The sequence below is a fragment of the Pan paniscus genome, chromosome 9, assembly GCF_029289425.2.
Source record: "Pan paniscus chromosome 9, NHGRI_mPanPan1-v2.0_pri, whole genome shotgun sequence".
Taxonomy (NCBI): domain Eukaryota; kingdom Metazoa; phylum Chordata; class Mammalia; order Primates; family Hominidae; genus Pan; species Pan paniscus.
The window spans coordinates 104721435-104744556 of NC_073258.2; the positions used below are offsets into that span (position 1 = coordinate 104721435).

At 37.9% G+C, this 23122-nt stretch overlaps 1 protein-coding gene across 2 annotated transcripts in view; it reads right to left on the bottom strand.

Annotated features, from left to right (window-relative positions):
* The window catches only part of PDGFD (platelet derived growth factor D), a 257644-nt gene that overhangs the window by 15750 nt on the left and 218772 nt on the right, over positions 1 to 23122 (bottom strand). For both annotated transcript variants that reach the window (XM_003828368.5, XM_003828367.5), the window contains exons 5-6: positions 20888 to 21086; positions 4345 to 4559 (exon numbers count right to left, since the gene is read on the bottom strand). In XM_003828368.5, coding sequence (XP_003828416.1) covers positions 4345 to 4559; positions 20888 to 21086 — 414 coding nt within the window. The remainder of the gene's footprint in view (positions 1 to 4344; positions 4560 to 20887; positions 21087 to 23122) is intronic.

The window sequence follows — 23122 nt, forward strand, 5'->3', positions numbered from 1 at the left end:
TCTGTCACCCAGGTTAGAGTGCAGTTGCATGATCATGATTTGCTGCAACCTTGAACTCCTGGGCTCAAGCAATTCTCCTGCCTCAGCCTCCCAAGTAGCTCAGACCACAGACACATCCTCCACAGTTGGCTACTTAAAAATAATTCCTTTTTTTATTATTTATTTATTTTTTGTAGAGATGGGGGTCTCGCTATGTTGACCCAGTTGATCTTGAACTCATAGCCTCAAGGGATCATCCCACCTTGGCCTCTCAAAGTGCTGAGATTACAGGCATGAGCCACTGCTCCTGGCCTAAGAATCCTTATCTCCAAAGACAAAGGTAGAACAAAGAAGAATCTGAACAAACAGGCCTTGCTAATTTTCCCCAGTTTATTACCCTTAGATCATACTCTGCCCTATCATATTTCTCCACAACTATCCACACTTTATCAAACTTACTGTAAAAAATTATCAGGTTGAACCACTTTTTTGGGTCTTCCTTACCAAGGCCTCTGTGTCATGTAAAACATATTCAATAAATGAGTACACTTTTCCTTTGTTATTCTGTCTTTTGTTATAGTGGCCTCAGCCATGAACCTAGGAAGGGTAGAAGAAAAGGTATTTTTCCTACTCTATATTTAGTATATTCCAAGAAGCATAGAATGATTGTTTAGAAAGAGGAAAAATACTTCAACAGGGTACCTACAAACTTTTGAGAGCAAGAAATAATAAAGACAGTCACATTTTACTGCACAGTGAAAACCGCTCAAAACCCTACAGGACAACTAATATGACCTGTGAAAAAAGCAATGATATTAGCTTCGTTAGAAGCTTTCCAGTTTCCCAGATTTAAATTCCTTAAGGTTGAGCACTGAAATATTTGTGGAGAATCACACAAGCCTGTTATGTGACAAGGTCTCATTACCCCCTTAAGGGTGCTCATCTTTCACAGAAACTCATTTCACATCTCATCAGTTGCAACCATGAGCTGGGGAAACTGGTTTCTCATTTCTCAGAGGTAAGAATACAGACACAGAATTCAGAATAAAGGACTAGAATTTTTCCCTAATGAGACTAGGCTCAAGCAACCCCCACTTCTGGAAATGGAATAAGCCTTTTGCTGTTTCCCACAGGGCACTTGACAGTGATAATTGTGACACATCTCAAAGGTATTTCAGGAGTCTCAGGGGCATATTACAGGAGTGTTTGTTCCAGGTAAGCAGTTACTCGCTGGTGATGGATGTTTATTTTTCCTTTTGTCCAGCACTTGACAGAGAGATTTTATAGAGCTTTGCACAGTTCTAGAAGTAAAAATATTAGGACACATGTCTTAAAGAGATGCTTTAGATACAGTTTCAAAGGATGCCAATGTTTCAAATCCACTCATGCGACTGAACAAAGAGATCAAGAGTTTTCCCCTCTACACATTAACTGAGAACAGAAATTTGCAAGTAATGGTTATTGTGTAGAGAGATAAGAAGGGAACTAAGAGGAGGAGGGTAGCCAGGCCTTCAGGGTTCTTCAAAACTAACTGGCTGGGAGGCAAGGGTCTTTGGGGGTCTATGGTTCACTCTGCTCTTCCCACAATAAGTAATTTTTTAAATCAAGCTAAAAATTCTATCTGAGCATACAGTCAAGATAAAAATAAAGCACTCCACAAATACATCAAAGTCCTGACCTTGAATGTTCTTCCTCACAGTTACTACTAGGTAGAGACCTCGTCACTTCCTAGATTATTTTAACTATAACCTGATTACTGCATTCTGCATTTATCCTTGGGGTATGATTAAAGGTTATAAAATTCAGGTTCTTAGAAGTGAAGGACAACATCCAATCTAGAGTTCATCAGTTCATACAAAAATAAAACACAATGAACATAGATGATAGCATTCTCTAGATATGAGAACATTTTTTTTCCTTTGAAAACAGTGGGGTGGATCAAGCAATTCTTATGACTAAGAAAATATGTTCCATGTAGGGCTAAAATAGTGTTTCCCTGTCTGAAGTAAGTACGGTCATGGTGGAACAATTTCCTACATTTTCCAAGTTGAAAATATCAATTATTACATACTCATTTTTGCTTAATCCAGAAGTTACCTCCTAACTTACTACGATTTTTGTGTTGTTTTCAGAATACAAATCAAAACCAAAACACCACCACCACCACAAAAGCCTCCAAAAAACAGTTTTACAAAGCTGGAGATTTTGTTTAGAGAGAACTACCTATTCCTTTGTTGTGGTGGACACTTTTTAAAAATTATTATTATACTTTAAGTTGTGGGATACTTGTGCAGAACGTGCAGGTTTGTTACGTAGGTATACACGTGCCATGGTGGTTTGCTGCACCCTTTAACCCATCACCTACATTAGGTATTTCTCCTAATGCTATCCCTCCCCCCACCCCCAACCCACCGACAGCCCCCAGTGTGTGATGTTCCCTTCCCTGTGTCCCTGTGTTCAACTCTCACTTATGAGTGAGAACATGTGGTGGTTGGTTTTCTGTTCCTGTGTTAGTTTGCTGAGACTGATGGTTTCTAGCTTCATCCGTGTCTCTGCAAAGGACATGAACTCATCCTTTTTTAAGGCTGCAAAGTATTCCATGGTGTATATGTGCCACATTTTCTTTATCCAGTCTATCATTGATGGGCATTTGGGTTGGTTCCAAGTCTTTGCTATTGTGAATAGTGCTGCAATAAACATATGTGTGCATGTGTCTTTATAGCAGAATGATCTATAATCATTTGGGTATATACCCAGTAATGGGATTGCTGTGGACACTGATGGAGAGCAACTCAAACAGTAATTCCTAACAATGATGTTTGCTTCATATTTTAGTTTATATTTTAAAACATATTTCTGCATGATGTTTAACATCTTGCAAAATATATTTCATATGCATTATTTTATTTGACCCTCAGAGCAACTCTGGAAGGGGTTATCTGATATATTAATTTCTCAGTCCCATTTAAATATGTGAAAACTGAGTCTAAACTTTAGTGACTTGCATGTGTTTCCACAATAATAATTAGAGATGCTGCCTATGTCACGGAACAGCTCTAACTCCTCTTCAGTCTACTCTCTCTCTCTCTCTCTATGTGTGTGTCTGTGTGTATATATATATATATATATATATATACACACACACACACACACAGACACACATATATATATATATATATATATATATATATGTAATTTTTTTTTTGAGATGGAGTTTCTTTTACCCAGGCTGGAGTGCAATGGCGTGATCTCAGCTCACTGCAACCTCCGCCTCCCGGGTTCAAGTGATTCTCCCGCCTCAGCCTCCTGAGTAGCTGGGATTACAGGTGCCTGCCACCACGCCTGGCTAATTTTTGTATTTTTAGTAGAGACGGGGTTTTGCCATGTTGGCCACGCTGTTCTTGAACTCCTGACCTCAGGTGATCCACCCACCTCGGCCTCCCAAAGTGCTAGGATTACAGGCATGAGCCACCGCGCCCGGCCTATCTTTTATGCTCAATAAAGTGCTATATATTACTAGTGATAAGAAAAACCATAGACCCTGGAACCAGTGGATTGGAGTTGGAGTCCTGGCTCTGTGATTTACTGACCAGGCCATGCTGGCCAACTTACTGATCCTCTTAGGGCTCAGTTTACTCACCTATAAAAAAAGAATAAAAATAGCGACATTTTTACAATATTGTTGATGGGGTGCTAAATGAGCTAATGATTACTTATAATAGTTTTTGTCAAGCAATAAATGCCATTGTTACTATTATTAAGGTTATTGTGCTCTTTAAGTTTTTGTTCCTCCTATATTCTTTTACTTTTGTCTATTTTTGCATAATCCAAGAGCTGATTCCCTGAGTAGCACTTAATAATAGTTAAAATAAACTGAGCATTTCCAGTTGAAACATACTTCATATTTAGAAAATAAAAAGATCTTTGACAATTTATATTTTGCTATCTTTATTGTGCCAAATTTATTAAATGATATAATTGAATTAAGGTTTTGCTTATGAGATTGTGCCGTCATATCCTATAAATGAATAACATCATATTTCTTTTTTTTCTGTCTTTCTGCAAGTAGGTCAAGCTCTGAAATTACTATATCACATATTTGATTATATATTCTAACAAGGTTGATGTTGATCCACATGGTGTATTGTTCAAATTAGAAAAAACAGTGCCTTCGTCAGGATAGGATTAACCTGTCATCAGGACACTTGGCTTGGCAAACCTAGTGTGGGTAGAATTTCTGCTCCTAATCAAACCCTGGCTGGGTGCCCTTGTGCAATGAACAACCTGAACAACTGTATGCAATGGCCCTGTCTTCCTGAATCCTATAGATTAAGCATTGCAACAAGAAATCTAAGAATGACATACCTCATGATACTTTTTCACGGTTTTCCCTGAATTGCATGTGCAGGACCTCCAGTTGACAGTTCCACAGCCACAATTTCCTCCACAGCGCTGCACGAGGAGGCAACGTGGAAAGAAGACCACATTGGCCAACTTCAGCTCTTCTCTTATATTGACCGAGTAATTCCTGGGAGTGCAACTGTAACGCTTGGCATCATCATTGAGCCTATCCAGGTCAACTGTAAGCAAATACATGCACTGTGTAAGCAAACGCAACAGTAAGCACAATTGCTCAGCATGTGTTTTGGGGAATAGAGTGGGAAGATTCTGTGAGGACAACTTTAATCCTGGGATTAAATCCATCCTCAGGCTCTCAATTACTGGGAACCTAAAGTAAAAGACCTAATTTCTGTCTTGATCCCATCTATCCTTTGAAAATAACAACAAAAACAAAACAAAACAAAACAAAAATCTTGGCTAAAATTCATGTCTTGGTTCAAATTTCCTTGCATCTTTTTTATGCAAAAAAAGTTCAGAGGAAAGAAAATGAAACATTTGGCAAATTAAAATCATTGCCTTTATCTTCAAAAAGACAAAATAAATTGCTTCTTCATTCTAAATAAATCCTGACTCTAAGCCATCACTTAAATAAAATTTAAATTATATCTAGGACACATTAGAGACAACCACTGTATTATGTCTACCTGGCAGTGAAATTTCACACATAAATGTAATAAAGAAAAGGGTTTTAGTTTTATTTTTAACTTCAAAGTTAATCAACATGTTAGAGAAAATGATTTTTTTGTGTGTGAATATGGTGCATATTTGTGCACTGGGTCCTAGATGGCAGTATAGCATAGTGGTTAAGTGCTTTGGAGCCGCAGTAAAGTTACAACTGCCTTCAATCACATCATGGCTATGTTTCCTTTTAGTTGGAAAGTTATTTAATGGCTCTGAACTTCTGCTTCCTCATCTATAACACGTAATCATTTGAAGAATTGAATGTAACATGCCTGGCACTCAATGCCAGCTATTCTTACTAATCTTGATTCATTTGAATCTCCCCCTCTCACATTCTTTTCCTTTAAAGTCAAATGGACAAAATTTAAAAATATACTACGTCTTTCTCCCTCTTTATGTTTTCTTCTTTGGACATTATATAAATGATTATCAAGGGATATGGTCAGTGGGACTTCTATGAACTAAAAGCACCACAATATTTTCAAAGCTAAGTCATAAATATTTACTTGAATTCAATTCGCATTATTGTGTTACATAAATTAGATTTGATTTCGTGTTCTCCAAGTCCATCCAATTATCCATCCATTTGGCAGCCAAATCCTCTTATTGGTGCATACATACATGAGTATCTTCTCACAAGAACACAGTTAGAAGCAAGTCCTTTTGTCTGCACAGAACCCACCACCCTTTCCCAATGCACGCCCTTGTGTGCACCAGGCCACCACAGAAGGAATCCCATGAATGTTAGGAAGTTATCACCATGTTCATTCTAAACTCTAGCCCTGGTAAATGTCTTAGGCTTAAACCGAAACTGCTTAAGGAGAAGGAAGAAAAAAAGCCTTTGGGAGCAGAGGTCAAAAGTCAAGGACAGTGTCAGTAGAATGCATCTAAGGAAAATTGCAGGAACAAGTGTGGACCATGAGTCCACTAACCGCATCCCTGTTTGTCTTTTTATATCTACAACTGTGCTTTGATTCTCAAGGGCAGGGATTTATCCCCAATTGTCATACGCTGAGCCCAGGATACTGTGGGAACTAAATAAATGCCAAATAATCACAGTGCATAATTTATTGCTGTTTTTTTATTCCTTTGTAAAGACATGTCATAACTTTAGCTATAATCAATCCAGATTTAAATTGAATGAACTCTGTCTTGGGAAAGGAACCATTTTATTGCTGCTAAAGCCCTGAAAATAACTGCAAGCAAAGCAGAAAGGATTACAGAAATGGATTAAGAAGTGCAGCAATCATCCATTACAAGTGTCACCTTGAGATAAATACTGATGCTGGCCTGTGCATTCCTGGGCTTGTGAACAGGGCTGATGCAGAGGGCCAAATCTGCTGCTTGTGATAATGGGAAGATATTTGTCTAACACGGAGGACTAAAGAGGTACAATTAGCAGGAAGGGATCGTGATGTATGAGAAGGCAGAGAGGGACAGGACGCAAGCGGCAACACTGAGTCTCTGCTTTCGTTCAGCCCTCTGCTGAACTATGTCATAACCTTACAGATATGACTACATTTAGTTGTTCCCCACCCATTTGAAGTGAGTATTATTTGCTAAGAGTTAACAGTGAATGGTAAAACTGGAATTGAAGCCTTTCCCCCTTTTGCTCCATAGTCTCTGTCACTTTAAGCACAATAGAGGGATGGTCAGTAAGCCATTAGTTGAAAGAAGAAGACCAATGTTATGAGGGCTGTACTGGACTTTCCTGTCTGATGTTGAACCGGGGTTGGGTGGTGAATGGCCACATCCTTATCTTCAGAAGACACCCAAGCCAAAGTACAGCATGTCCCTATGGGAATTCCAATAAACTCCAAAGTGCCCTCCACAAACCAGGAGAAGGCATGTAAGCCTCATTCTATTTGAAACCAAACTCCTCACATTGTATAACTCTTTGACTAGCATTGGTTACTTCCATTTCTTACTCACCATGAGGAGATTCACAATTCTGTCAGTTTTATGCATCAATTCACTAATGTCACTAAGAACTGTGACCCAGTGTGACTGCTGTAGAATCCACCTGCCCTACATATCAGGCGATTGAAACCACCGAGGCACTCAATTTAGAATTAGAACTGAAAGGTTGTTCTGACTGGATGCAAATAACTTCAAAGCGTGATTGCAGACTTTCTGCAGGGGATATTGAGTTTCCAGTCAAAGAAGACTGATGAGCCAGTGCAGCAGAGCAGGGAGCCAGACAGAGGCTGAGCAGCAATTAAGGTTTCTGGTGCTTGGGTTAGAAGGAGAATTCTGGAGTGAGACTTCTGGGAGGGAGACAGGCCAAGTGGTGTCAACCAAGAGAGAGGGGCTGCCCTTTCCGTTCCTGCATCAGTCTCCATAGCTGAACATTTCAGAGCATCAAGGGTGTTCCAAATTTAATTCAAGGGCCCGCTAATTTCAGCTAACGTCCCTTATTTCATCCCAGTCTACATCATGGAATAATCCCTCTTTTTCTGTCATTCTGAATTTTAGTTTTGCTTTATCAAAGCTCTTTGACATCAATTAAGTTTTTTGGGCCTCATACAGGCAGTTTTCTGGAAAGGCTGGGAAAGGCTCCCCTGTCCTCAAAAACTTCCTTTGGACATACTGGTAAAGTGTGGGGTGCTGCACAGTGCACAGGGGAGCACTTTTCCTTCTGCAGCCCCTGCCTCTAGATGCAGCCTAATCACAGAGGTGCTTTGAGATGTAGTAAGAATGCTGGGATCTGAGCTCTAGGATGGGGACGTGAATGCACACCCTTTTATAGTTTCTAATATTACGTGTGGGAGGAAGGAGAGTCAACCTGTTCTTTTTGATCCTGGCCATCTAGACTACTAAGTGCTGTGTTCATCATGAGTGCACGAAATACTCATAAATGCTATGAATTACATACAATCATTACTCTTACTTTTGCAGTTGAGGAAACTGAGCCTTTCAAAAGTTAAGAAAAAAAAAAAAACTTGTCCACAGCCATACAACCAGTCAGTGGTAGAGCCAGAGTTTGAATCCAGGCCTCTTCATGCCTTTTGTACATTATGAGCCCAGTGTAAAGATTTGAAGGAGGGTTCAGAGAGCAGCTTCCACAAGCGATGCTGAAGTCTTCCCACCAGAGGACCACTTGCTGTGCAAATGACCTGGCTTCCTAGGTGCACCCATAGGCACTAACCTGTCATTTTCACAATGTCATTAATACACATACCCAAGCACGAGCAGCTGTGTATCCTCATCCATCTATTCAGTTCTGACTAATAAACCAGGCAGCTATTCAGAGTCCACTTTTGTCTTTGGTATTGTGATAAAACATTTCGTCCTTTTATCTGAACCGAGTGGACTTTGGCCAATGCACACTCTTCCTTTTGTCCTCATTTCTCCTTGAACCCTTTCTTGCCTCATCTAGGAGCTGAATGGATTGATAGCAATGATTTGTCCTCAGTGGGAACAAATGCCAGGATCCTAAAGATTCTAGTTTCTGTAGGACAGATAAAACCAATATAAGATTTCACATACTTGGCAAGCACAACATGGGTGGTGATCAGCTTAAGATAAAAATTTAAAAATCTATTCCTTATTAAAGTGAAACATATTTATTATTTTATACAAGTTACGTGTTCTGGTGGACAGAAGTCCAAAATGTGCCTTACTGGGTCAAAATCAAGGTATGTAAAGGTAAGTCTGTTTTTTTGAATACAAAAATTCATTATGAAACAAAATAATCTCCTCACTTTGAACATGGGAAAGCACCTTTGTTCTCCACATGCACAATAATTTACTGCTTGTTTTGGTCAACAAGAGGATGGTTTCCTTGAGTCAGTCTCTAAACATTAAGTTATCAGTTGGCTTTCATTGTGCTGGTCATTCATCAATCTTTATTCTGATAGTAGAATCACATGCTTTTTTCTCTTGATCATCCACAGACTGTCAGAGAATCCAATTAAACTGCTGCATGTCCTTGAAGATAGCCAGTAATCTTTTTCTTTTTCTTTTCTTTTCTTTTTTTTTTTTTGAGACAGAGTCTTGCTCTGTTGCCCAGGCTGGAGTGCAGTGGCATGATCTCAGCTCACCATAACTTCCGCCTCCCACGTTGAAGCAATTCTCCCGCCTCAGCCTTCCAAGTAGCTGGGACTACCGGTGTGTGCCACATGCCCAGCTAATTTTTGTATTTTCATTAGAGATAGAATTTCACAATGTTGGCACCAGTAATCATTTTATTGTTGTTGTTACAAGGTCTAGCCTTTATAATGCTAAAGTTCTTTATAAACTCTTAGCAGGCATGTAGCAGCAGCCTACATACTAGTGCATATTTACCACATGGTGATGGCATGTGGAGAATGAGCACTCAAAGTAGGGCCATGATGTTTTTGAAAACCATGCTCTTGTTCTTCTGTTTTGCTTTCTCTGGCATCTCAGCTTGCTATATTATTTTAATCTTCTAGAGCTCAAGTCAAAAGGCATATTCACTCTACATCTCCTATGACTCCTTCTGTATGTACTCACCACACTTTTTCTGCCCTCTATTATAGCATTTACTTCATAGACCTTGTTTTGTTTTCTTTACAGATAGTCCAACTTACAATGGTTCAACATGATTTTTTTTTTTTTACTTTTTGATGGTGCTTTCAGCTGTGTATGTTAATGGTGAGCACCCATAAAACCATTCTGTTTTTCACTTTCAGTAAAGTATTCAATAAATTATATGAGCTATTAAACCTCTATTATAAAATAGGCTTTGTGGTAGATAATATTGACCAACTATAGGCTGATATATGTGTTCTGAACATGTTTAAGGTAGGCTAGGCTTAGCTATGAAGTTCAGTAGGCTATGTGTATTGAATGTGGTTTGACTTAACTATATTTTCCAATTACAATGTGTTTATTGGGATGTAAACCCATCAAAAGTTAAGAAGCATCCATATTCAGGTGCTTCTTTTCTATTGAACTAAAAAAGTTGTTGGAGGTAGAGAGCTAATCATCTTTTTATCCCTTCTCTTCTAGTACTTTGTCCCTAATGTAAGGACCAAATGCAGCTCATTCAAGCTCACTTCTAAAACCATTTGACTTCAACGATTAGGAGCAAGGTGCTGCTGAAGGAAGCACAACATCGTCTTTGTGCCAGATTCCCTTTGCAAGAAATAGACACTCAATAATTACTACCTGAATGAATCAGATAAACCATGGATTTTTTTCAGTTTAATTTTTTATCACAAAGGTGAAACAATTCCAACTATCTTTCAGGAATGCATAGAGTATTATTAATACTTTATATGTTGAATGTTTGGATCTTATCTCAAGACTAGTCTAGGATGTGGTGTAGTGCGAAAGTGTTAGGTTAGAATTAAGAAACTAGGATTTAGAACCATCTCTGCCAAGGATAAACCAAGATGCATGAGATGACTGGCACCAAGATCCGTGAAATATAGAAGGAGTGGCACACATGGTAGAGCATGGTCTTGAGAAGACTGGTTCTCAGATGCAAACATCAAGGTGCTAAGGAACATTGCCTTTGTCAAATGGGAGACAGTGCCATAATCTGTTATGAAAAGTGCTAAACATTTCCCTTTAATGTTGCAGCACCAGGTTTATGATGCTTTGGGGTGGGGTGGGAGGTGAGGGGACTATAGGAATAATTGTATTATTTTTGTTAAACAACCAGGGGCTCTCAGCCTTTCTCAAGGTTCATAAATTCACCAGGAGTCTTCATCCTTATGAATATTACAACCTCACTGTGATTTTCAGATTCCCTCTTCTATAAATCAGCACATAATTATGAAAACTGTTTTCACATTTCAATCCCAATGCAGAAGTGCAAATAAATCTGGAAAGGACAATTATTTTATAAGTTTTAATGAGGGACTATCAGGATACTTTAACTTAAAATTATGAAAGACACTGAATTTTGTGACTCCACATGTGGGTTTAACATCTAAAGAATAAAAACATTTACCACTTGTTTTTACACAAATTAACCTAAATCACAGCAAAAGATTCTTAATCAGACAATTCCTGATTTTCAAGGTTTAGAAGCATTGTGAAGCAATTTGTGAATGCAAACTTACTGAGCAACTACTATGTATCCAGCACTTTGTGAGATGCATTCACAAAATCAAATTTCCTTTAATTCTCACAGCAAACCCTCATCTTAGATATTACAATTCCCATTGGATGGATGTAGAAACTGAGTTGCAGAGGACTTAAGTGACTTGCCTAAAGCCACTGGACGTAAGTAGATATTCAGCACATATGTACTGGAAAATCAATGGATGACTGAATGAATATCTGGAAGGCACTGAATTAGCCATGAAAGCAGTAACACCATCATAAAGCAATTCTCTAAACCCTGGGAATTCATGACCTGGGTGATGTATAAAGCATATCTATGAAATGAAAAATTTTTAAAAAAACAAGTTAGGAGATGAAGGTCTTAAAATTTCTTGTTCTCATTTACTAGACTATGAATCCCTGAGCTTTAAACACCATTGAGTTGCTCACAGCATGAGCTTTGCAGCCAACAAGGCCAAGTTCATGTCATGATTCTCTATTTTCTAGCTCTCACAGAAACTTTCTGAATTTTTTTCTTTTACTATGCAAAATGGGAACCACAGTAGCTCCTGCCAAGGAACTTGTTAAGATTAAATGAGTTTTGAGTGTTTGAAGCACAGGTCTAAATCCTACCTCTCAGTAGGTATGCCCACATTATTACTGAAGTGAGTAACACAGATCAAAGAAGGAAGTTTAAATCAGAAGCACCTAAAACTAGAAGGAGCTGAGATTCTGTAATTGGTGATTACTAAGGAATGGAAGGCCATGCCCACCTTGAACTAAATACAAAAAGCCAATGATCAGGTGTGTTCAGTTTGATTACATCAGACGTAACACTATCCTTTGCAAGTGTATTAGTCCATTCTCATACTGAGATAAAGAAACACCCAAGACTGGGTAGTTTATAAAGAGGTTTAATGGCCTCACAGTTATGCATTGCCTGGGAGGCCTAAGGAAACTTACAATCATGGCAGAAGGCGAAGGAGAAGCAAAGGCACGTCTTACATGGTGGCAGGAGGGAGAGCATGTGTGCAAGTGTAGGGGAACTGCCCTTTATAAAATCATCAGATCTTGTGCCACTCACTCACTATCACAAGAATAGCATGGGGAAAACCATCCCCATGATTCAATTATCTCCATCTTGTTTCTCCCTTGACATGTGGGGATTATGGGGATTATGGGGATTGCAATTCAAGATGAGATTTGGGTGGGGACACAATGCATAACTATATTAGCAAGTAGAGACACTCAGTGAGTTGGATCTCTCAGCACCAGCAGTGCCTACAAGCATATATGCTCTAGGAGCAGTGTAGTGTCTCCTTAAGTCTAGTGGGGCATAAAGGAAAACAATCCCATAATCATTTTCCAATGCTTCACAGAAAAAAATTAGCACAGCAAACACAAGGAACACACATTTCTCTTTAACAAGAGTAATTGCAGTGGAAAATGCACATTTGTTCATCCGACGCTAAAAGTTACCTATGGCTTTCCACTGTCAAATGGATTTTTCCTATTGATTTGCATTTGAATGACATGCCTAGATGAGGGGAATAACTTTGATAATGAGGGTGGGGTTAGGATATCCACAAAGACGGACAACTGCGTCTAGGATGAAAGCAGAGGTGGCACAGGCACCAGGAGGAAAAACAACTGAAAGTTGTCCCACTGCTGAGATTTTCTTAAAATATTTCATGTGTGTGCCCTCATAGACACACAACATGATAAACAACAATATGGTTTTTATGAATGCTTGCTGGCAAACAGAGTAAGTGAGGCAGCTAGATACTTACAAATCATACGAGTCATAAACAGTGGCAAAAGTCTCTAAAAGGAAAGCTTAGCAGAAAAAACATCCAATAAGCAAAATAGTGTCAGAAAATTTCTGGATAAATAGTATCAGAAAAGTTTAGTACTTGGAGATAATTTTGTAAACTTTTAATGAGTACACTGATTATACAGATAATTAAATATGACAATATTTGCCAAATACTATCTGTGAGGCTCTCCAGATTACTGATGGTTATCTTAGAGCCTTATAGGGAAGACAGCAGAGCAATTAATAGAAATATCTTGGTTCTGTGCAGAGTTTTGCAAGCAATTCAAATAATAACAGTAGCTATCATTTATTGAGGGTGTTAGATACTCTTTCATTACCTAATCCTAACACAAATTTGCAAAGTGCTTATAATTAGAGCCATTTTACAAAGAGAAGAAAATAGAGAATCAGGGGTCTGTAATTGACTTCTCCAAGGCCACTGCTACTGATTTTAGGATTTGAGTTAGAGTTTTATTACAAGTTAGTTTGACTCTCAAGTCCATGCTCTTTCCATTGCAACATCCTTCTTTCTTTTGCTCTATTTCTATTAAATTTATGTCAAACAATTTTAATATTGATAAATAAAACTTTCACTTGGTAAAGGTACCAAATATACCACATGGTTCAGGAAACTCAATGAAGCTAACCATCTTTCAATAATAGAAACTATTATTAACAATAATGTAATATTAATAAGCAACACAAATTATTATTAATGTCTATTATCTACTGATGTCACCAGTACCTCCTTAATTTACAGAGATGTAGTTACAGATATCTGAAGACTGACTGATCTGACTCATCACTGGTGTCGGCCAACAGCTTTTGGCAAATTCTTAACCCAGGTATCAAATAGGCAGACAGAGAAAATTGCAAGCACTCAGTTTCTAAAATATGTTCATATGTTAATGCTCTCTGAATAATTTCCTACATTTGAAATCATTTTTGAAAAATCAAAACTTGTGTCCTCCTGTTTAGCATGCAGTGGCATGACAAAGAAACAGCAATAAATGATAACTTTTTTTAAAGAACCTATTCTGACTTAAGAGAACTCAGAACGAATGAAAACATACTGATATAAAACATTTATTTCATTTATTTCTCAGTTTCTTATGCTAGTTATTTACCTGTAAATAATTTGCAAATTAGAGTCAAATGTTTTAGATTTTAGAGCAAAATGTCATGGAGAAAATAATAGAATTGGTATTAGATCCTTGGAAATGGGTTGGTAACTGTTCCACAGTTGTAACATCTAACCATTTAGAGTCTGTAAAAATCACATATTTCAAACGTCATCATTTGGAACTAATTTAGTATCAAGATGTTTACTGCACTCAATATTAAAATACTGTTTTTTGTTTGTTTGTTGTTTTTTTTTTAAAGCAGGGTCTTCACTCTGTTGACCAGGCTGGAGTGCAGTGGTGCAATGACAGCCCATGGTAGCCTTGAACTACCCGGGCTCAAGTGATCCTCCCACCTCAGCCTCCTGAGTAGCTGGAACTACAGGTATATGCTTCACGCGTGGCCAACTTTTGTATTTTTTGTAGAGACAGGTTCTCACCATGTTGCCCAGGCTGGTCTCTCACTCCTGGGCTCAAGCGATCTGCCTACCTCGGCCTCCCAAAGTGTTGGGATCACAGGAGTGAGCCACTGTGTCGAGTCTAAAACACTTTTTAAAAGAGGAGTGGATTTGAATTTTAGCATGCGTATCTAAAAATGATTACTTTTTGGAGAACAATATATTTCAATTATTAGTTTAAAACTATTAATTTGGAACACCCCAATAATTTTGTTCATATTTTAATCACAACACAAGCTTTGAAAACAGGTTTCCCTCCTTGCCATTATGTCTTGGATTTTTCTTTGGTGAACACACTATCATTCTAGAAAGTCAAGTTCTCCTGGAATAAGAAAAAGAACAGATCTTACTTATATTGTTTATCTCCATAAATCACCTCTCCGTTAATGTCCAGTCAGGGCTGATCCTTTCTTAATTTAGAAATGTTGCATTTTATGCTATGAACTTGAATAAATATACATTGTCCTTAAATTCATAGGTATATGTTTTTTCTGTTTTGTTTTGTTTTGTTTTTTAATTTTATGATTATTATACTTTAAGTTTTAGAGTACATATGCACAATGTGCAGGTTTGTTACATATGTATACATGTGCCATGTTGGTGTGCTGCACCCATTAACTCGTCATTTAACATTAGGTATATCTCCTAATGCTACCCTCCCCCCTCCCCCCACCCCACCCCACAACAGTCCTCAGTGTGTGATGTTCCCCTTCCTGTGTCCATGTGTTCTCATTGTTCAATTCCCACCTATGAGTGAGAACATGTGGTGTTTGGTTTTTTGTCCTTGTGATAGTTTCTGAGAATGATGGTTTCCAGCTTCATCCATGTCCCTACAAAGGACATGAACTCATCATTTTTTATGGCTGCATAGTATTCCATGGTGTATATGTGCCACATTTTCTTAATCCAGTCTATCGTTGTTGGACATTTAGGTTGGTTCCAAGTCTTTGCTATTCTGAATAGTGCTGCTATAAACATACCTGTGCTTGTGTCTTTATAGCAGCATGATTTATAATCCTTTGGGTATATACCCAGTAATGGGATGGCTGGGTCAAATGGTATTTCTAGTTCTAGATCCCTGAGGAATCACCACACTGACTTCCACAATGGTTGAACTAGTTCACAGTCCCACCAACAGTGTAAAAGTGTTCCTATTTCTCCACATTCTCTCCAGCACCTGTTGTTTCCTGACTTTTTAATGATTGCCATTCTAACTGGTGTGAGATGGTATCTCATTGTGGTTTTGATTTGCATTTCTCTGATGGCCAGTGATGATGAGTATTTTTTCATGTGTTTTTTGGCTGCATAAATGCCTTCTTTTGAGAAGTGTCTGTTCATATCCTTCACCCACTTTTTGATGGGGTTCTTTTTTTTTCTTGTAAATTTGTTTGAGTTCATTGTAGATTCTGGATATTAGCCCTTTGTCAAATGAGTAGGTTGCAAAAATTTTCTCCCATTCTGTAAGTTGCCTGTTCACTCTGATGGTAGTTTCTTTTGCTGTGCAGAAGCTCTTTAGTTTAATTAGATCCCATTTGTCAATTTTGGCTTTTGTTGCCATTGCTTTTGGTGTTTTAGACATGAAGTCCTTGCCCATGCCTATGTCCTGAATGGTAATGCCTAGGTTTTCTTCTAGGGATTTTATGGTTTTAGGTCTAACATTTAAGTCTTTAATCCATCTTGAATTAATTTTTGTATAAGGTGTAAGGAAGGGATCCAGTTTCAGCTTTCTACATAGGGCTAGCCAGTTTTCTCAGCACCATTTATTAAATAGGGAATCCTTTCCCCATTGCTTGTTTTTCTCAGGTTTGTCAAAGATCAGATAGTTGTAGATATGCAGCATTATTTCTGAGGGCTCTGTTCTGTTCCATTGGTCGATATCTCTGTTTTGGTACCAGTACCATGTTGTTTTGGTTACTGTAGCCTTGTAGTGTAGTTTGAAGTCAGGTAGCGTGATGCCTCCAGCTTTGTTCTTTTGGCTTAGGATTGACTTGGCGATGCGGGCTCTTTTTTGGTTCCACATGAACTTTAAAGTAGTTTTTTCCAATTCTGTGAAGAAAATCATTGGTAGCTTGATGGGGATGACATTGAATCTATAAATTACCTTGGGCAGTATGGCGATTTTCACGATGTTGATTCTTCCTACCCATGAGCATGGAATGTTCTTCCATTTCTTTGTATCCTCTTTTATTTCATTGAGCAGTGGTTTGTAGTTCTCCTTGAAGAGGTCCTTCATGTCCCTTGTAAGTTGGATTCCTAGGTATTTTATTCTCTTTGAAGCAATTGTGAATGGGAGTTCACTCGTGATTTGGCTCTCTGTTTGTCTGTTATTGGTGTATAGGAATGCTTGTGATTTTTGTACATTGATTTTGTATCCTGAGACTTTGCTGAAATTGCTTATCAGCTTGAGGAGATTTTGGGCTGAGATGATGGGGTTTTCTGGATATACAATCATGTCATCTGCAAACAGGGACAATTTGGCTTCCTCTTTTCCTAATTGAATACCCTTTATTTCCTTCTCCTGCCTGATTGCCCTGGAGGCATATGTTTTCAATGAATTGTAGTTTAGTTTTAGTTAAACTGCAGTGGTAATGCAGCAATTTAAGGAGTATTTATGTAGCTTACAGAAAGAACACCCATATAATTTCACTTAATTTTATGCACACTTCCGATACTCATTATTAGTATATCTACCATAAAAAGTAAATGCAATTTGAACTTAAAATACTAATTTTTTAAAAATTAACTTCTGGGCAGCTTTGAGGTTAAAGCATGAGGCTGAAACTACTGGCAAAAATTAGGTTTGAAACTACAGTTATCTACAGATTTCAATTATATATGCTACCCTTTTCTCCATTACCCCCTAGGAAACTGAAAGTTGAATATATTAACTTGTTATATTATCTTCACTCCAGAAGCTTTTACAGACAAGTTTGAGCTTATCTATTACTTGTGAATTTTAAAAATGTAGACATTATTGCGTTGACATCCTGGTTTCAATACTTGGTAATTTTATCTGTTTCCTCTCTCTCTCTTTCCTCACCAAAACTTTACTGTTCTTTTGCATTCGCCATTTTCAACTCTTCTTGAAGAGAACAAAAAGCTCACTTACCACCTCACCTCCCTTCTACTAAATAAAAAGAAGCAAAACACATCATTTAATTGTAAAATATGAACCTTCATATTTTAAATATTCCTGATTCATTATAAGTTCTTTACTCAGTGTGTCTGCATTCTATTTCAGAGTTCATAAAACTCTGTGTTTTGTATATTCACATTCAAATGTCATCTTAGAATCCTGCTCTTTGCAATCATGAAAAATGCCACTTTCCATCTGTCTGGACAAATCAGAAGAATGGATGCTCAAAAGATATTCATAAATGATGAGCTTGCTTCTGCACAACATCATTAAGAAATTATTATACTGATAGAAGGAGACTTTTTGGAGATCCTGAAAAGGCAAAGTTTTATTTGACACCTAATGGACTTCCATTATCCATCGCTATTTTCCTGTTTTCACTGTTTATTCACTGCTCCCCTCCTCATACATTGGCATACAAGCCATGAATTTGTATTTTTAAGTTCTCAAAGCAGAAAATACCAGCTGAAATATTAAACCTGACTTCCCCTGTTTTTGTGATACATGCAGGTGATTCAGCATCAATGGAATGATAAATAATTAAATCAGCACATTTATACAAGAGCAGAGACAGTGGTGACTTGCCAGGGTTAAATTAAATGGTACAAAAATGCCTTAGGGCCATTTTAAACAAGAGATTAAGAAATGCAACCTAAGCCAGCAGGGGAGAGAGACGATGTTTACTTTGTCACAAACATCAAGTAGTATGTCCCCTTGAATGCTCTTGCAAGGTTATTTCGGTAACCAAAGACATTTTTAATAAAGCTACCCTCTCCAGTCTATGGGGTGGTTTCTATAAACTTTAGAAATAGGCTAACACTGGATTAGTAATATATTCCATCCCACAAACATTAATTGAGCATCTAAAATATGTCAGAGACTGTTCCAAGTACTGCAGATACAGGATGAACAATCTCTAAAGTAGTGCTTCTTGACACTGGCTGTCTCTAAGGATCACTCTCCTAGGAACCATAAATAATATCAATATATATCCCAGTCTCACCCCACTGAGATTCTGAGTCAATGTATCTGGGGTGGGACTAGGCATCTGAAGGTTTTCAAAGCTCCCTCAGTTATTAAATATTCAGCCAGAGTGGAGAACCATAGGAGGTGCTGGGATCCCAGATCCTCTTAGAGGAAACAACAGTACAATAACAGTGCAGCAGTAGGACATACAAAGTGAGGTGGTGTCTTAAGTGCTCCTACTTTACCAAGTTAGGGGGTGGGTAGACATCACAGGGACTACATCACAGAACAAGGGACAAGGTAGGCTTCACCAAGGACGTAATGCAAACATATTTCAGAATTCTAAGTCATTATAGCTAGCTGACAATTTTTGAACACGTATGAAGTGTCAGGTGCTCTTGATGGCACCAGAAGCAGTCCCCAGAAGTAGGTGTTATTGCACACACATTGCCAATAAGAAAACTGAGATCAGGGTACCTGCTAAAAAAAAAAAAAATCACAAAACTTGTAAGTGGCAAGGTTAGAATTTGAAACCAGGCCTCCTGCCTCCAACTCAACACAATTTCTAGGGGGAAAAAAAGTAATGGATTTAGGTGATTTCAAAATTTTAATATTTCCAGGAAAAAGATGCCAAGAAGGGCTGTCCCTTGAATTGCTGAAGACAGAGTCAGCTTTTATTGCTCATTTGTCCAATACTATTTTTATATAAAATTTCCTCTGGGGTTTTCAAAACATGTGCATATTTTACTTTCTTTTAAGTTGACCTAGTAGAGATCCAAACACAGCAATGTCTTACAGAAAAGCAATTTTTTCTTTAAATTGAATCCAATCTGTGCCCTGGAGAGATTCAGGGCTATAGTGATCTGCACATGGCGTATCTCCGTAACACCAGGGCCACCAGGGACTTTCTTGTCCCCCTCTTAGCTAAGCCATAAGCAGAAGGCCCAGGCAGGAGTTAACTAATTAGTCATTTTGTCCCAAATGTTATAAATGGTTGTGCTAAAGCAGCCCAGGTTCACAGCTCTTAAAAGTATTCTTAATATTTCAAAGTGCAGGAAACAAGCTGTATCTTGGTGAAATACCTTTATATCTACAACGCAAACCAGCCTTTCGAGACCTTTTAGGGAACATTTCAATTATAACAAACCTTATCAAATAAGGAAAGGACATAACAGACTAGAAGTAATTGTTTTATTCAATAAGAGGCAACTATATTTCATATCTTTATTAATTGGAGTTTTACATGCCAATAAACATTCTCATCCTAAGATCATATCACTCAGATGTAAGACCTGGATATTTATTTTTTTAGTTTAAGCATTGTTTTAACTCATGATGTTCTCTCTGCCTTAATGTTCCTCTCAGTTCTCCCCTTATTGTACTTTCCTGAAGCTTCTAATTGAATATGTGCTCTCACACATCTCCAAACTATTCCAGACCTTCTTTTCCTCTGCCTTGAGACATTTATATCTCGAGCACATAAACCACCCAGGCACCAAGCAGATATCAGATCTAGAAGGTAGAATTGAAATTTTCCAACAAAGTTTTGGCTGTTGCTTTAACAGGGTTCTCTCTTGCCAACACTGACATCCCTGGACTAAACCAATCTTCACACCTATCAGAGAGGCAAAACTATCAATTACACAAGCACTGTTCTTGTAGGAAAGAGACCAGGATCCTCATTCTTCTTCATTGCTAACTAACCACACAGACATTGGCAAATTACTTACTTCCTCTGACTTGGCTTTCTCCACTGTAAAATTGGGGCTAATAATGCCTTGCTTGCCAAAAAATAAGAAGCTGGTTCAGATAATTTTTATAAGATCTCATCCAGCTCCAAACTATGACCTATATATCTTTCACGGGACCAAACCCTTCTTAGTCTGATGCAAAATAAACACAGTTTGGGCAAAATGCAGAACTTCATTTGAAAGTGCTGTGAAACATGACAATGGACTGATAGTAACCACCTGATCTAAGTGAGTTAAATATATTGTACTGCTAATCCTTACTCATTATTACAGGTTATGTCCCTAGTCCAAAAATCTAAACTCTGAAATGATCCAAAATCCAAAACTTTTTGAGCACCAACATGATTCTCAAAGGGAATGCTCACTGGAACATTTTGGAGTTCAGATTTTTGGATTAGGGATACTGAACCAGCAAGTATAAATGTAAATCTTCCAAAATCCAAAAAGCATCCAAAATCCAAAAGACTTCTGGTTTCAAATACTTTGGATAAGGGATACTCAGCTTGTACTGCTAAGATTTCTATGTGCTTATGAAGAATGTAAAAGTGTCTGTCTCTTACCTTTTGACTTCCGGTCATGGTATGACCTGCCTCGATAACGAGGGGTGTCCAGATACATATTCTCAAGATCTTCTTGCCATGACTCTGGATTGAAGTACTTGAGCAGATCTTCCACTGTATCAAATTCTGCAATTTTTTTGTCCAGAGCATCCGCAATCAGAGTGGGATCCGTTACTGATGGAGAGTTATAGGATACCCCCTAAGAGTGACATACAGCTCAGTGTACTCAGAATAAGTCCATTGCTGTGAAATACAACAGTCATTCAACTATACGGAAGGAACATAAACAGGCTTCTGAGTATAAGACATCATACGTTTGAATGCTATGTAAAAACAACATGGTATTGTCTTGCCATATTCTTGGATAAAAATCAATTAATTACTAAAAAGATAACATTCGCTTTTTTGTAAATCAAATCCAAGTGATCAGAAAACTTCCAGTTTATCTTAAGTGTAATCATCTAAAAATATAGACGAGATAGAAATACATAAAATTAAGTCATCCAGTTTCTTGGTTCATGGTCCCAAATCATCCACATAACAACAAATAGTGGGAATCAAAATTTCAAACTCCTTCCACATTAGTTTTGATAATTAATTCCACTCTCCCACTGTTAAGTTCCACATCCCCCCTTTACAGGTCACCTGGCATTGCAGATGATGTGTGAGCAATGTACAAATCTACTCTGGAGACATTTTCATAAAATCTAACACTTTCACCAACTTATTTACTGTCAACAAACATAATTAGCCATGAAATTGGCTCTCTTGACTTAAAAGGAGAGGATTCACATGGGGAACATATTTTTTTAAAGTGCTATAGTTTGCTAGTGATCCCAGTTGCCATTAAAACTTCTCAGGAAGACACTTTAAATGAGAAACACAACATCATTGAAAGCCTGGAAAGGATTATGTATTTTGCCATGGAATACATGGCACATGAGGTTTCCAAGCACTTACTTCACTAACCCTTGTACAATCTAGAGGTAAATGAGCCATGATTCAAACATCTCTGTTAAAATTCATGACCCAAAATTCATGACCCATTAACAAGGAAATAGAGAGCATACAGCCTCAAATGATTTTTAAATGTCTTTAAAGAAACTACCAAACAAATAAGATTCCCCAAAGGCAAATATCTCCTATCATAAGGGAAAATAGGAATTAATGAAAACTTGCTTTCCTAAGATTTGACTGTAGTATCTAATCAAGAAAAATTATGTGCTATTGAGTCCCAGACAGCCAAGCCCACAATTTATAACTTTACTCTCAGGCAATGTTGTCTCTCTTTAACCAATCAAGGTCCAAAGGTTGCTAAGTGATTTGATGATCATCTGCTCTCAGAGTAACAGTCCCTCTTCACACAAGTAAGAGGCTTTAAAGCATTAATCTACCATTGGTATAACTCAGGAGCAGTTTTCAAATATTCCCTGTAGGGAAAAGGGAGTCAAGGGAGTTGGGTGAGAGGGTGAAATAGACCGATGAATGTGTCAGGCCAGCTCCATTTTTTTTTTTCTTTTACAAGAAACCATACATCTAATTTTCAGTCATCCTTGTTAAAATAAGTTCTGAACAAACCTTTCCTGCCATGCTACATTCATTACCTTATGAGTCCACTCTGTATTCTGTTCAGGTATATCCAGGTAATAATGATCATTTATCTGGAGGCACGGTCTTTGTCATACATTATGGAAGAATCCAGAGATTTAATCACAGTTCAAGCCATGTGAAAGATGTCCTCTACAGTCATATTGTTGATATTATATAGCTCTCATCTGGGTGCAGCCATATTTGTTCCTTCTGTTTCTGATAGGTTGTCTCTTTAATCTAGGTGAGTGTGTGTGGGTGTCTGTGTGTGTGTGTGTGTCTGCTTGATACGAGCTGAACCCTGACTGACACACATCATTTCTGTCTTTCACATCTCTCTTGAGGTCACATGCTAGAGGTGGAAGACTTATAATTCAGGACTATAATTCCAAATCCCCATTAACTTGTACTGTCGGATAATCTACAGTCTATCTGGCTAATATGCACCAGATGGTTTACAAGCAGCCTTGTGTCACAATAGTGTGGGTCTAAGAACCACAAAACTCAGAATGAGCTGACGAAATTAGAAGCATGGCAGCACATAAAAAATCTTTGAAATTAAAATGCTTCCCTCATTTTTGAAATAAAAACAGGGACACCGATCAAGTCATTCCCACGCAAGTGAAAGCTTCTTGTGACAGCTCTGGG